The sequence below is a fragment of the Trichomonas vaginalis genome, chromosome V (assembly GCF_026262505.1).
Source record: "Trichomonas vaginalis G3 chromosome V, whole genome shotgun sequence".
Classification (NCBI taxonomy): domain Eukaryota; phylum Parabasalia; order Trichomonadida; family Trichomonadidae; genus Trichomonas; species Trichomonas vaginalis.
The window spans coordinates 308,727-321,428 of NC_067207.1; the positions used below are offsets into that span (position 1 = coordinate 308,727).

General features: G+C 33.5%; 5 protein-coding genes across 5 annotated transcripts; 4 read left to right on the forward strand and 1 right to left on the reverse strand.

The window, feature by feature from the left end:
* Nucleotides 1–346: 346 nt before the first annotated feature.
* On the forward strand, nucleotides 347–1,040 carry TVAGG3_0256260 (protein of unknown function, DUF4106 family; the record flags this gene model as incomplete). Its single annotated transcript, XM_001286395.1, has 1 exon — nucleotides 780–1,040. The coding sequence occupies one exon, from the start codon at nucleotides 780–782 to the stop codon at nucleotides 1,038–1,040; it is 261 nt and encodes an 86-aa protein (XP_001286396.1).
* Nucleotides 1,041–2,425: 1,385 nt separating this feature from the next.
* TVAGG3_0256270 (cilia- and flagella-associated protein 58-related family) lies at nucleotides 2,426–3,412 on the forward strand (the record flags this gene model as incomplete). The annotated part of the gene is made up of 1 exon (XM_001291886.2): nucleotides 2,426–3,412. The coding sequence occupies one exon, from the start codon at nucleotides 2,426–2,428 to the stop codon at nucleotides 3,410–3,412; it is 987 nt and encodes a 328-aa protein (XP_001291887.2).
* Nucleotides 3,413–4,282: 870 nt separating this feature from the next.
* On the reverse strand, nucleotides 4,283–4,801 carry TVAGG3_0256280 (uncharacterized protein; the record flags this gene model as incomplete). Its single annotated transcript, XM_001287136.1, has 1 exon — nucleotides 4,283–4,801. One exon carries the CDS (start codon nucleotides 4,799–4,801, stop codon nucleotides 4,283–4,285), a length of 519 nt encoding a protein of 172 aa, XP_001287137.1.
* Nucleotides 4,802–7,539: 2,738 nt separating this feature from the next.
* Nucleotides 7,540–7,800, forward strand: TVAGG3_0256290 (protein of unknown function, DUF4106 family; the record flags this gene model as incomplete). The annotated part of the gene is made up of 1 exon (XM_051228215.1): nucleotides 7,540–7,800. One exon carries the CDS (start codon nucleotides 7,540–7,542, stop codon nucleotides 7,798–7,800), a length of 261 nt encoding a protein of 86 aa, XP_051097945.1.
* A 1,385-nt stretch (nucleotides 7,801–9,185) lies between these two features.
* Nucleotides 9,186–10,172, forward strand: TVAGG3_0256300 (cilia- and flagella-associated protein 58-related family; the record flags this gene model as incomplete). The annotated part of the gene is made up of 1 exon (XM_051228216.1): nucleotides 9,186–10,172. One exon carries the CDS (start codon nucleotides 9,186–9,188, stop codon nucleotides 10,170–10,172), a length of 987 nt encoding a protein of 328 aa, XP_051097946.1.
* Between the last annotated feature and the right edge of the window lie 2,530 nt (nucleotides 10,173–12,702).

Below are 12,702 nucleotides of genomic sequence, written 5' to 3' on the forward strand. Positions count from 1 at the left end.
GCCAGAGCTTCGCAAACCATCCTCGGGGCCGGTTTCCTCAAAGACCGCCCTGATTCAGGGCGGCCGGAGAGGAATCCAGCTCCGAGAGAGTGCCCATACGAAGCTCTGGCCTTAGCAGTGGCCAGGGCTTTCAAAAACAATCCTCAGGGCCGAGTTTTGCGATGATCGTCGATCATGTCGACAGTCTCGCAAGAACTCGGCCCTGAAAGACATACAGATACATGCTCTGGCCCCAGCAAAGGCCAGGGCTTCGTTTTAAATACCCAGGGCCGGCTTTCTCAAATGCAGCCCTTATCCCGGGCGGCAGGAGCGGAATCCGGCCTTGGGATACTTACCAAACGAAGCTCTGACCCTAGCAAAGGCCAGAGCCTACAAATGCAATCCTCAGGGCCGATTTTGAGGGAGATCGTCCACATCATTGACGATCTCCTCTCATTTCGGCCCTGAAAGAAAGAAATACACAGGCCCTGACCATAGCAAAGGCCAGGGCTTCGCTTTAAATCCATAGGGCCGGCTTTCTCAAATGCCGCCCTTATCCCAGGCGGCAGGAGCGAAAACCGGCCATGGGAATCCTACAATACCAAGCCCTGGCTCCTACTGAGGCCAGAGCCTGCAAAATTCATCCTCAGGGCCGAGTTTTGCGATGATCATCCACATGATAGACATTCTCGCAGAAACTCGGCCCTGAAAGACGTAATATCACAGTCTCTGGCCTCAGTAGAGGCCAGAGCCTCGCTTACATTACTCAGGGCCGGCTTTCTCAAATGCCGTCCTGATCTATGGCGGCAGGAGAGAAATCCGGCCCTGGGAAGCATGAAATACGAAGATCTGGCCTTATAAGAGGCCAGAATCTGCAAATACTCCCTTCTCTACAGATTATGATCCAATGTAACACAGAAAGCCTAGAAGGAAGCCCTTTCTCAAGGTTAAGACTTCCTTCCTGGCTTTCTGATACTGGATGGAGTGGAGTTTGGCTTCCATTGCAACTCCTTCCAGGAAGATCAAATGATTACACAAAAGTCATGGCAATTGTATTCTAACACTATAAATACAATTGCCATGGCCTACAATTGCGAGTGCCTGCTGCTTCAGCAGAGATTTGCAGCAGACACTCGCAATGTTAACCAAAATTCGTCTGAAAGTTAGAAGATGGGCTTTTTCTCAAGGTCAAAGTCCATTTCCTAACCTTCTTATATTATTTATTATTAAAATAACCATTTTGACAGATTATTATTTTTTATCCCGGCATCATCAGCTTGTCATTCTAAGCTTATCATTTTCAGCTTATACTTATAAATTCTAAAACAGTGATTATTGAATTCACGGAATAGAACACCACATTAAGAAATATTATTTACTAACTTTTTCAATAATTAAAAAATATCAATGATACTTAAGTGTCATCACATACAACACATTCTTATGATCATCATAATATATATTATAGAATATTGCATAATAATCCAAATTCAATTTCAATATTAAAGTGTACTATCCATTATCTCTTAACATCATAACATACTCAACGAGTACTGATCATATGCTATTGATCAAGCCTTTAAAACAAACTACATATAAGATTGCTTTAAATTGACCAAAAAATTGAATACTTGCTTTAAATTGACCGTTCAATTTAAAGTTCGTCCCAAAATACAAACTTCTCCAAAATGAAAAACTATACACTATTTTTTACATTTATCTATTTAAAATGTCAGTTTATTACTTGACAAAACACAATATTTGGTAAATTTTTAAATTTGGTCAAAGCACCCAATGAGCTCATTTCGATTTTCTCCAAGGAGAAGAGGAGAAACTAATCAATTTTGAATATGTGGGGAAGACAGACTAATTCAATTTCTCCATGAAGATTGAGAAATGGAAAAGCTTTGGAGACGGATATTGCATTCTCTTAAAAATGTATAGGGTATTCTTATTGACTTGCAATTTAATTGTTCACTGACAAAAATTTTCTTTTTATTTAAGTATCTGAATCAAATGCAAACATATCATTAAAAATATCTTAAGATATTAATTAATGATGGCGTATTTTTTTACTTTTTTGATGGAACTAATCCTGCAGAAGCAGTTTTTACAAATGTAGAAAGATATGAAAAATTATAAGTGATAATTTTTCCAGAATTTATTGAACAATTTTCATTAAATAAATGATTAAAAGTGTTAAAAAATGAGTTTATTGTTAGATTATTAAATATAACAAGTCCATTTGTTGAATTTGAATCAACATATGAATCTGAGATAGTCAAAGTGTAGCCTTCCCCTTTGTTCTGATTTTTGTTCATTTTTTAACATTATTATGGCAAAAATATTTTACGGGCGTGACATTGTCCCAATTAAATTGTGTATCATTCAAATAATAATATTTTCAATAGGTTTGCTAAATTTTTTCCATATTTTTCTTATATTCATGAAAGTGTTGATGAGTTCGAATATATTGAATCAATTGCATTCAACATATAACTTATTTTATCAAAAGCAGATTCATGACAGAATTTATTCATTAGATCTATTAAAAGAGAAGATTGTTCTTATTGAAGGCCGTCTTAAATCAGAATCAGCAACATACACACAGAAATGCCATGAAGTCGACGAATTGAAGAAAACATTGTTGTCCGAAGTTGAAAAACAGAAGAAATTGATGGACAAATCGAAACATTCCGTTTATTTACGAACGGAATGTCGAAATCTTGAGAAAGGAATCCTTTTCCAACAAGGTCGTGTTCGTGCTCTTGAAGATGAACTTGAAACGCCGATGAATATCCACAGATGGCGTTTCTTAGAAGCATCGAATCCAGAACTTCTTAATCTCCTCAAGATGACACAAGAACTCCGAAACAAACTTATGGAACGTCTTTATCGAATCGACAAACTTAAAGTTCTTCGTGAAGAACGTCGTAAACTTCTTGTTCGCGAACAAAGGAAAGTTGGAAGTCAAACGAAAGATGACGGTGATGAAGAAATTAGAATTCTTGAAGAACAGCTCGAAATGAAGACGAAACAACTTCAAGAGATCGAAACAGAGCTGTTTGATCGCTCAAGTAACATCGATGAACTTAAGAAGAGTGTTGAAGAAGTTCGTGGTGAACTCAATTACACTAAATCATCATATTTCATGGAGAAGAAGAAAGTCCACGAGATGAGGTCATCAACACAGTCAAAAACAGAAGAAATAGCAGGAAACACAGCCAAGTTCATTGGCGGTGGATTCCCAGTCAGTTCAGTTCCTTCAACAGCACAATCTATCTCTGCAATCGAAGGGAACAAGATAAACAAAGCAATCGTAATTCCGAAAGTAACAAATTCTCGTCCTTCGAAAGTTTTACCTAAAGGATGGAATCCATCACGACAAGCACTCAAACCTTTCTTACCAACTGTCTCCGAACTTCGTGCTTAATTATTTCTATTTCTATATTGTTTTTTTTTATTTGTTATTTTATAAATTGTTTGATTTACTTTATTTAATATTAAGAATTCATTTGAAGTTAAAAAAATTTCATACACTCTCAAAACTAATAAACGCCTATTTTTAAATCCTGCAAATCCAGATACAATGAAATTTCTATGCATTTATTGCTTGCGATGTTATTTTTCTTAATTAGTATTTCACAATATCCAATTAGAAATGTATTGCTTCCTTTTGGTTTGTTTTCTCCTCATTTAAAAATTGAAAAATTAAAAGCAAAGTTTTTATAAAAAAGAAAAGATTTAACAGCTTAAATAATTTGTTTTGCCGTTGAACAGAATAACGACTTTTGTCGACATAATACTGCCATTTATATCTATACTTTGCGTGAAAATAATCCTGCAGTTGCAGTTTTTGCAAACTTTGAAAGAAAAATCGATTTAAGGGAGATTATTCTATGAGAAACTATTGAGCAGTTTTCATTAAATATATGAGTAAACGTATTAAAATCGTAACCTTCTTTTATATTCTTAAATATAACAGTTCCTGATCCTGTGGTTGAATTAGAGTCAACATATGAATCTGAAATAGTCGAATTATAACCATCTATATCTTGCCCAAACATGTATTTTGCAGTGTTATTTAAAAATATGCAGTGATCTAAATTAGTTTTGGATATACAATAAAATAGAACTTGGTTTTTATCTGCTCCACATTTATTTCCAATAATATTACAATACGAAACTGTATGAGTTAATGAATAATCTGAAGAGGAAAATAAAAGCGAAAAACTTTCAATTTGAGCGTTTTCTCTAAATGTTGAAAAATTATATGTACCCGAATTTCCTAAAAGTCCAATAGTTATTGATGAATACATTTGTTGTTTGTGATGTTGTTATTATCAAAACATATATCGCCAAAAGAAATACCAAATGTGTAACTTCCTTTTTCTTCATTTTCTCCACATTTAAGAACAGAAACTTCAATTGCATAGTTTTTATTAGAAAGGTATTGCTTAGCAGCTTGAGCAAATGCCATAGCTTGCTCTGCTATTGACGCATAATAACATGTTCGATGTTGGACGAACTCTCCATCTGCTTGGCAGTTATAATAAACAGACCCTCCACCATATTCTGTGGTGGAACTACAATTGGTAAATACTGTTTCTTCAAGTAATGTACACACTTTATTAGTTCTTTGAATGCAAATTGCGCCAGTTTCTTTGCATTCTTTATAGAAACAAAGTAAAACATAATAATTATTGATACTGCTATTATCAAATAATACGGTCCCATTTTGTATATAGTCACATTTATCTTTACTACCAAAATATTGATCCCAGCTGGACTTTTTTGCATTTTTCAAATTTAATATGTGCATTTAAATATGCCGAAGATTGATTAGGTTTAATCATCTAGTAATGAATATTATTCTTCTCTTTGTTCTGTATCATAAAGTTCATCACTGCAAGATTTGTCTGTATTTTGTCGCATAATAAAGTCGTAAAAATATTTTTACGGGTGTGAACTATCCAAAGAAAAAGAATTTCCAATTTAAACTGTGACATCGCTAATGATCGAAAAATTAACAATTTTAATAAGGATCTAATTTGTAGAAATAACAACAAGAACCTCCAAAATCCAAAATACAAAGGGACGAACTTTAAATTGAATGGTCAATTTAAAGCAAGTATTCAATTTTTTGGTCAATTTAAAGCAATGAATGAGAAAAACTTTGAGCTTAGGGCTAATGAAGGTTTTTACAACGTAGATAGATAGACAAATGTATATGTCATCATTCCTATGAGTATGGTAGATTTCTATAAAAAGTGAGTGCAATATCACATTGCATTTCGAAACATGAGAGAAATAAGCATATATATACGTTATTACATATATATCTATATGCTATTCTATATTATTACAATGTTAAAATAAGAAAAGCTCTAAGAGTCTCATTTGAAATATAATCTATGTTATTTTTATATAACAATTATCAATGAGAATGTAAATTATATTTGATTAGACGATAAATGATGAATAGACTTAATTATTTATGATTAGACATGTGTGAATAGAAAAATTTGTTAACATTTATGAAGATAATGTGTTTTGATTGAGATTACATTTGTGCTTAGTGGGATATTGCTATTATATTGCATTTATATGTGTAAATTAGGAAAACTCGCACTTTTTCACTTGAATGTGATTCATTGAATTTTAATTCAAGAAAGGAGTTTACAAATGCAGAGTATTGTTCCTTTACCCTGCATTTGTAAACTCCTTTCTCGAATAGCTTGCACTTTTTCACTTGAATGTGATTCATTGAATTTCAATTCAAGAAAGGAGTTTACAAATGCAGAGTATTGTTCCTTTACCCTGCATTTGTAAACTCCTTTCTCGAATAGCTTGCACTTTTTCACTTGAATGTGATTCATTGAATTTCAATTCAAGAAAGGAGTTTACAAATGCAGAGTATTGTTCCTTTACCCTGCATTTGTAAACTCCTTTCTCGAATAGCTTGCACTTTTTCACTTGAATGTGATTCATTGAATTTCAATTCAAGAAAGGAGTTTACAAATGCAGAGTATTGTTCCTTTACCCTGCATTTGTAAACTCCTTTCTCGAATAGCTTGCACTTTTTCACTTGAATGTGATTCATTGAATTTCAATTCAAGAAAGGAGTTTACAAATGCAGAGTATTGTTCCTTTACCCTGCATTTGTAAACTCCTTTCTCGAATAGCTTGCACTTTCACTTGAATTGATTCATTGAATTTCAATTCAAGAAGGATTTACAAATGCAGAGTATTGTTCCTTTACCCTGCATTTGTAAACTCCTTTCTTGAATATCTTCATTTCTTATTATAAAGATCACATTCTGTATAAAACTCCTCAATATCCTCAATTTCCCATTACAATAATAAATAACCATTTTCTATATTTCTTAAATTTCTCTAATCCTTAATTTTCTTATCAAATTTGTTATTTTTTCAATAATTTTTAAAATTTTCTAATATTTTTTGGAAATTTTTATTTAATTTTGTGAGAAATTTATTCAATTCTTATTATATAATAATATTATTCAAAAATATTGTTGTAATTTTTCAATGATTACGATAATTTTTAATTCAATTTTTAATCGAATGTTTTGATGGGACGAGCTTACTGAGCATTGGCTCATCCCATCAAAACATTCCATTCAAAACTCTGGCCTTCATCGAGGCCAGAGCTCACAATTCATCTCCTCAGAGCCAAGTTCCTCGACGGTCGTCCTCATTAGGCACGATCCGAGAGGAACTTGGCTCTTCATTAAAATCACAAGCTCTGGCCATTGCTAAGGCCAGAGCTTCGCAAACCATCCTCGGGGCCGGTTTCCTCAAAGACCGCCCTGATTCAGGGCGGCCGGAGAGGAATCCAGCTCCGAGAGAGTGCCCATACGAAGCTCTGGCCTTAGCAGTGGCCAGGGCTTTCAAAAACAATCCTCAGGGCCGAGTTTTGCGATGATCGTCGATCATGTCGACAGTCTCGCAAGAACTCGGCCCTGAAAGACATACAGATACATGCTCTGGCCCCAGCAAAGGCCAGGGCTTCGTTTTAAATACCCAGGGCCGGCTTTCTCAAATGCAGCCCTTATCCCGGGCGGCAGGAGCGGAATCCGGCCTTGGGATACTTACCAAACGAAGCTCTGACCCTAGCAAAGGCCAGAGCCTACAAATGCAATCCTCAGGGCCGATTTTGAGGGAGATCGTCCACATCATTGACGATCTCCTCTCATTTCGGCCCTGAAAGAAAGAAATACACAGGCCCTGACCATAGCAAAGGCCAGGGCTTCGCTTTAAATCCATAGGGCCGGCTTTCTCAAATGCCGCCCTTATCCCAGGCGGCAGGAGCGAAAACCGGCCATGGGAATCCTACAATACCAAGCCCTGGCTCCTACTGAGGCCAGAGCCTGCAAAATTCATCCTCAGGGCCGAGTTTTGCGATGATCATCCACATGATAGACATTCTCGCAGAAACTCGGCCCTGAAAGACGTAATATCACAGTCTCTGGCCTCAGTAGAGGCCAGAGCCTCGCTTACATTACTCAGGGCCGGCTTTCTCAAATGCCGTCCTGATCTATGGCGGCAGGAGAGAAATCCGGCCCTGGGAAGCATGAAATACGAAGATCTGGCCTTATAAGAGGCCAGAATCTGCAAATACTCCCTTCTCTACAGATTATGATCCAATGTAACACAGAAAGCCTAGAAGGAAGCCCTTTCTCAAGGTTAAGACTTCCTTCCTGGCTTTCTGATACTGGATGGAGTGGAGTTTGGCTTCCATTGCAACTCCTTCCAGGAAGATCAAATGATTACACAAAAGTCATGGCAATTGTATTCTAACACTATAAATACAATTGCCATGGCCTACAATTGCGAGTGCCTGCTGCTTCAGCAGAGATTTGCAGCAGACACTCGCAATGTTAACCAAAATTCGTCTGAAAGTTAGAAGATGGGCTTTTTCTCAAGGTCAAAGTCCATTTCCTAACCTTCTTATATTATTTATTATTAAAATAACCATTTTGACAGATTATTATTTTTTATCCCGGCATCATCAGCTTGTCATTCTAAGCTTATCATTTTCAGCTTATACTTATAAATTCTAAAACAGTGATTATTGAATTCACGGAATAGAACACCACATTAAGAAATATTATTTACTAACTTTTTCAATAATTAAAAAATATCAATGATACTTAAGTGTCATCACATACAACACATTCTTATGATCATCATAATATATATTATAGAATATTGCATAATAATCCAAATTCAATTTCAATATTAAAGTGTACTATCCATTATCTCTTAACATCATAACATACTCAACGAGTACTGATCATATGCTATTGATCAAGCCTTTAAAACAAACTACATATAAGATTGCTTTAAATTGACCAAAAAATTGAATACTTGCTTTAAATTGACCGTTCAATTTAAAGTTCGTCCCAAAATACAAACTTCTCCAAAATGAAAAACTATACACTATTTTTTACATTTATCTATTTAAAATGTCAGTTTATTACTTGACAAAACACAATATTTGGTAAATTTTTAAATTTGGTCAAAGCACCCAATGAGCTCATTTCGATTTTCTCCAAGGAGAAGAGGAGAAACTAATCAATTTTGAATATGTGGGGAAGACAGACTAATTCAATTTCTCCATGAAGATTGAGAAATGGAAAAGCTTTGGAGACGGATATTGCATTCTCTTAAAAATGTATAGGGTATTCTTATTGACTTGCAATTTAATTGTTCACTGACAAAAATTTTCTTTTTATTTAAGTATCTGAATCAAATGCAAACATATCATTAAAAATATCTTAAGATATTAATTAATGATGGCGTATTTTTTTACTTTTTTGATGGAACTAATCCTGCAGAAGCAGTTTTTACAAATGTAGAAAGATATGAAAAATTATAAGTGATAATTTTTCCAGAATTTATTGAACAATTTTCATTAAATAAATGATTAAAAGTGTTAAAAAATGAGTTTATTGTTAGATTATTAAATATAACAAGTCCATTTGTTGAATTTGAATCAACATATGAATCTGAGATAGTCAAAGTGTAGCCTTCCCCTTTGTTCTGATTTTTGTTCATTTTTTAACATTATTATGGCAAAAATATTTTACGGGCGTGACATTGTCCCAATTAAATTGTGTATCATTCAAATAATAATATTTTCAATAGGTTTGCTAAATTTTTTCCATATTTTTCTTATATTCATGAAAGTGTTGATGAGTTCGAATATATTGAATCAATTGCATTCAACATATAACTTATTTTATCAAAAGCAGATTCATGACAGAATTTATTCATTAGATCTATTAAAAGAGAAGATTGTTCTTATTGAAGGCCGTCTTAAATCAGAATCAGCAACATACACACAGAAATGCCATGAAGTCGACGAATTGAAGAAAACATTGTTGTCCGAAGTTGAAAAACAGAAGAAATTGATGGACAAATCGAAACATTCCGTTTATTTACGAACGGAATGTCGAAATCTTGAGAAAGGAATCCTTTTCCAACAAGGTCGTGTTCGTGCTCTTGAAGATGAACTTGAAACGCCGATGAATATCCACAGATGGCGTTTCTTAGAAGCATCGAATCCAGAACTTCTTAATCTCCTCAAGATGACACAAGAACTCCGAAACAAACTTATGGAACGTCTTTATCGAATCGACAAACTTAAAGTTCTTCGTGAAGAACGTCGTAAACTTCTTGTTCGCGAACAAAGGAAAGTTGGAAGTCAAACGAAAGATGACGGTGATGAAGAAATTAGAATTCTTGAAGAACAGCTCGAAATGAAGACGAAACAACTTCAAGAGATCGAAACAGAGCTGTTTGATCGCTCAAGTAACATCGATGAACTTAAGAAGAGTGTTGAAGAAGTTCGTGGTGAACTCAATTACACTAAATCATCATATTTCATGGAGAAGAAGAAAGTCCACGAGATGAGGTCATCAACACAGTCAAAAACAGAAGAAATAGCAGGAAACACAGCCAAGTTCATTGGCGGTGGATTCCCAGTCAGTTCAGTTCCTTCAACAGCACAATCTATCTCTGCAATCGAAGGGAACAAGATAAACAAAGCAATCGTAATTCCGAAAGTAACAAATTCTCGTCCTTCGAAAGTTTTACCTAAAGGATGGAATCCATCACGACAAGCACTCAAACCTTTCTTACCAACTGTCTCCGAACTTCGTGCTTAATTATTTCTATTTCTATATTGTTTTTTTTTATTTGTTATTTTATAAATTGTTTGATTTACTTTATTTAATATTAAGAATTCATTTGAAGTTAAAAAAATTTCATACACTCTCAAAACTAATAAACGCCTATTTTTAAATCCTGCAAATCCAGATACAATGAAATTTCTATGCATTTATTGCTTGCGATGTTATTTTTCTTAATTAGTATTTCACAATATCCAATTAGAAATGTATTGCTTCCTTTTGGTTTGTTTTCTCCTCATTTAAAAATTGAAAAATTAAAAGCAAAGTTTTTATAAAAAAGAAAAGATTTAACAGCTTAAATAATTTGTTTTGCCGTTGAACAGAATAACGACTTTTGTCGACATAATACTGCCATTTATATCTATACTTTGCGTGAAAATAATCCTGCAGTTGCAGTTTTTGCAAACTTTGAAAGAAAAATCGATTTAAGGGAGATTATTCTATGAGAAACTATTGAGCAGTTTTCATTAAATATATGAGTAAACGTATTAAAATCGTAACCTTCTTTTATATTCTTAAATATAACAGTTCCTGATCCTGTGGTTGAATTAGAGTCAACATATGAATCTGAAATAGTCGAATTATAACCATCTATATCTTGCCCAAACATGTATTTTGCAGTGTTATTTAAAAATATGCAGTGATCTAAATTAGTTTTGGATATACAATAAAATAGAACTTGGTTTTTATCTGCTCCACATTTATTTCCAATAATATTACAATACGAAACTGTATGAGTTAATGAATAATCTGAAGAGGAAAATAAAAGCGAAAAACTTTCAATTTGAGCGTTTTCTCTAAATGTTGAAAAATTATATGTACCCGAATTTCCTAAAAGTCCAATAGTTATTGATGAATACATTTGTTGTTTGTGATGTTGTTATTATCAAAACATATATCGCCAAAAGAAATACCAAATGTGTAACTTCCTTTTTCTTCATTTTCTCCACATTTAAGAACAGAAACTTCAATTGCATAGTTTTTATTAGAAAGGTATTGCTTAGCAGCTTGAGCAAATGCCATAGCTTGCTCTGCTATTGACGCATAATAACATGTTCGATGTTGGACGAACTCTCCATCTGCTTGGCAGTTATAATAAACAGACCCTCCACCATATTCTGTGGTGGAACTACAATTGGTAAATACTGTTTCTTCAAGTAATGTACACACTTTATTAGTTCTTTGAATGCAAATTGCGCCAGTTTCTTTGCATTCTTTATAGAAACAAAGTAAAACATAATAATTATTGATACTGCTATTATCAAATAATACGGTCCCATTTTGTATATAGTCACATTTATCTTTACTACCAAAATATTGATCCCAGCTGGACTTTTTTGCATTTTTCAAATTTAATATGTGCATTTAAATATGCCGAAGATTGATTAGGTTTAATCATCTAGTAATGAATATTATTCTTCTCTTTGTTCTGTATCATAAAGTTCATCACTGCAAGATTTGTCTGTATTTTGTCGCATAATAAAGTCGTAAAAATATTTTTACGGGTGTGAACTATCCAAAGAAAAAGAATTTCCAATTTAAACTGTGACATCGCTAATGATCGAAAAATTAACAATTTTAATAAGGATCTAATTTGTAGAAATAACAACAAGAACCTCCAAAATCCAAAATACAAAGGGACGAACTTTAAATTGAATGGTCAATTTAAAGCAAGTATTCAATTTTTTGGTCAATTTAAAGCAATGAATGAGAAAAACTTTGAGCTTAGGGCTAATGAAGGTTTTTACAACGTAGATAGATAGACAAATGTATATGTCATCATTCCTATGAGTATGGTAGATTTCTATAAAAAGTGAGTGCAATATCACATTGCATTTCGAAACATGAGAGAAATAAGCATATATATACGTTATTACATATATATCTATATGCTATTCTATATTATTACAATGTTAAAATAAGAAAAGCTCTAAGAGTCTCATTTGAAATATAATCTATGTTATTTTTATATAACAATTATCAATGAGAATGTAAATTATATTTGATTAGACGATAAATGATGAATAGACTTAATTATTTATGATTAGACATGTGTGAATAGAAAAATTTGTTAACATTTATGAAGATAATGTGTTTTGATTGAGATTACATTTGTGCTTAGTGGGATATTGCTATTATATTGCATTTATATGTGTAAATTAGGAAAACTCGCACTTTTTCACTTGAATGTGATTCATTGAATTTTAATTCAAGAAAGGAGTTTACAAATGCAGAGTATTGTTCCTTTACCCTGCATTTGTAAACTCCTTTCTCGAATAGCTTGCACTTTTTCACTTGAATGTGATTCATTGAATTTCAATTCAAGAAAGGAGTTTACAAATGCAGAGTATTGTTCCTTTACCCTGCATTTGTAAACTCCTTTCTCGAATAGCTTGCACTTTTTCACTTGAATGTGATTCATTGAATTTCAATTCAAGAAAGGAGTTTACAAATGCAGAGTATTGTTCCTTTACCCTGCATTTGTAAACTCCTTTCTCGAATAGCT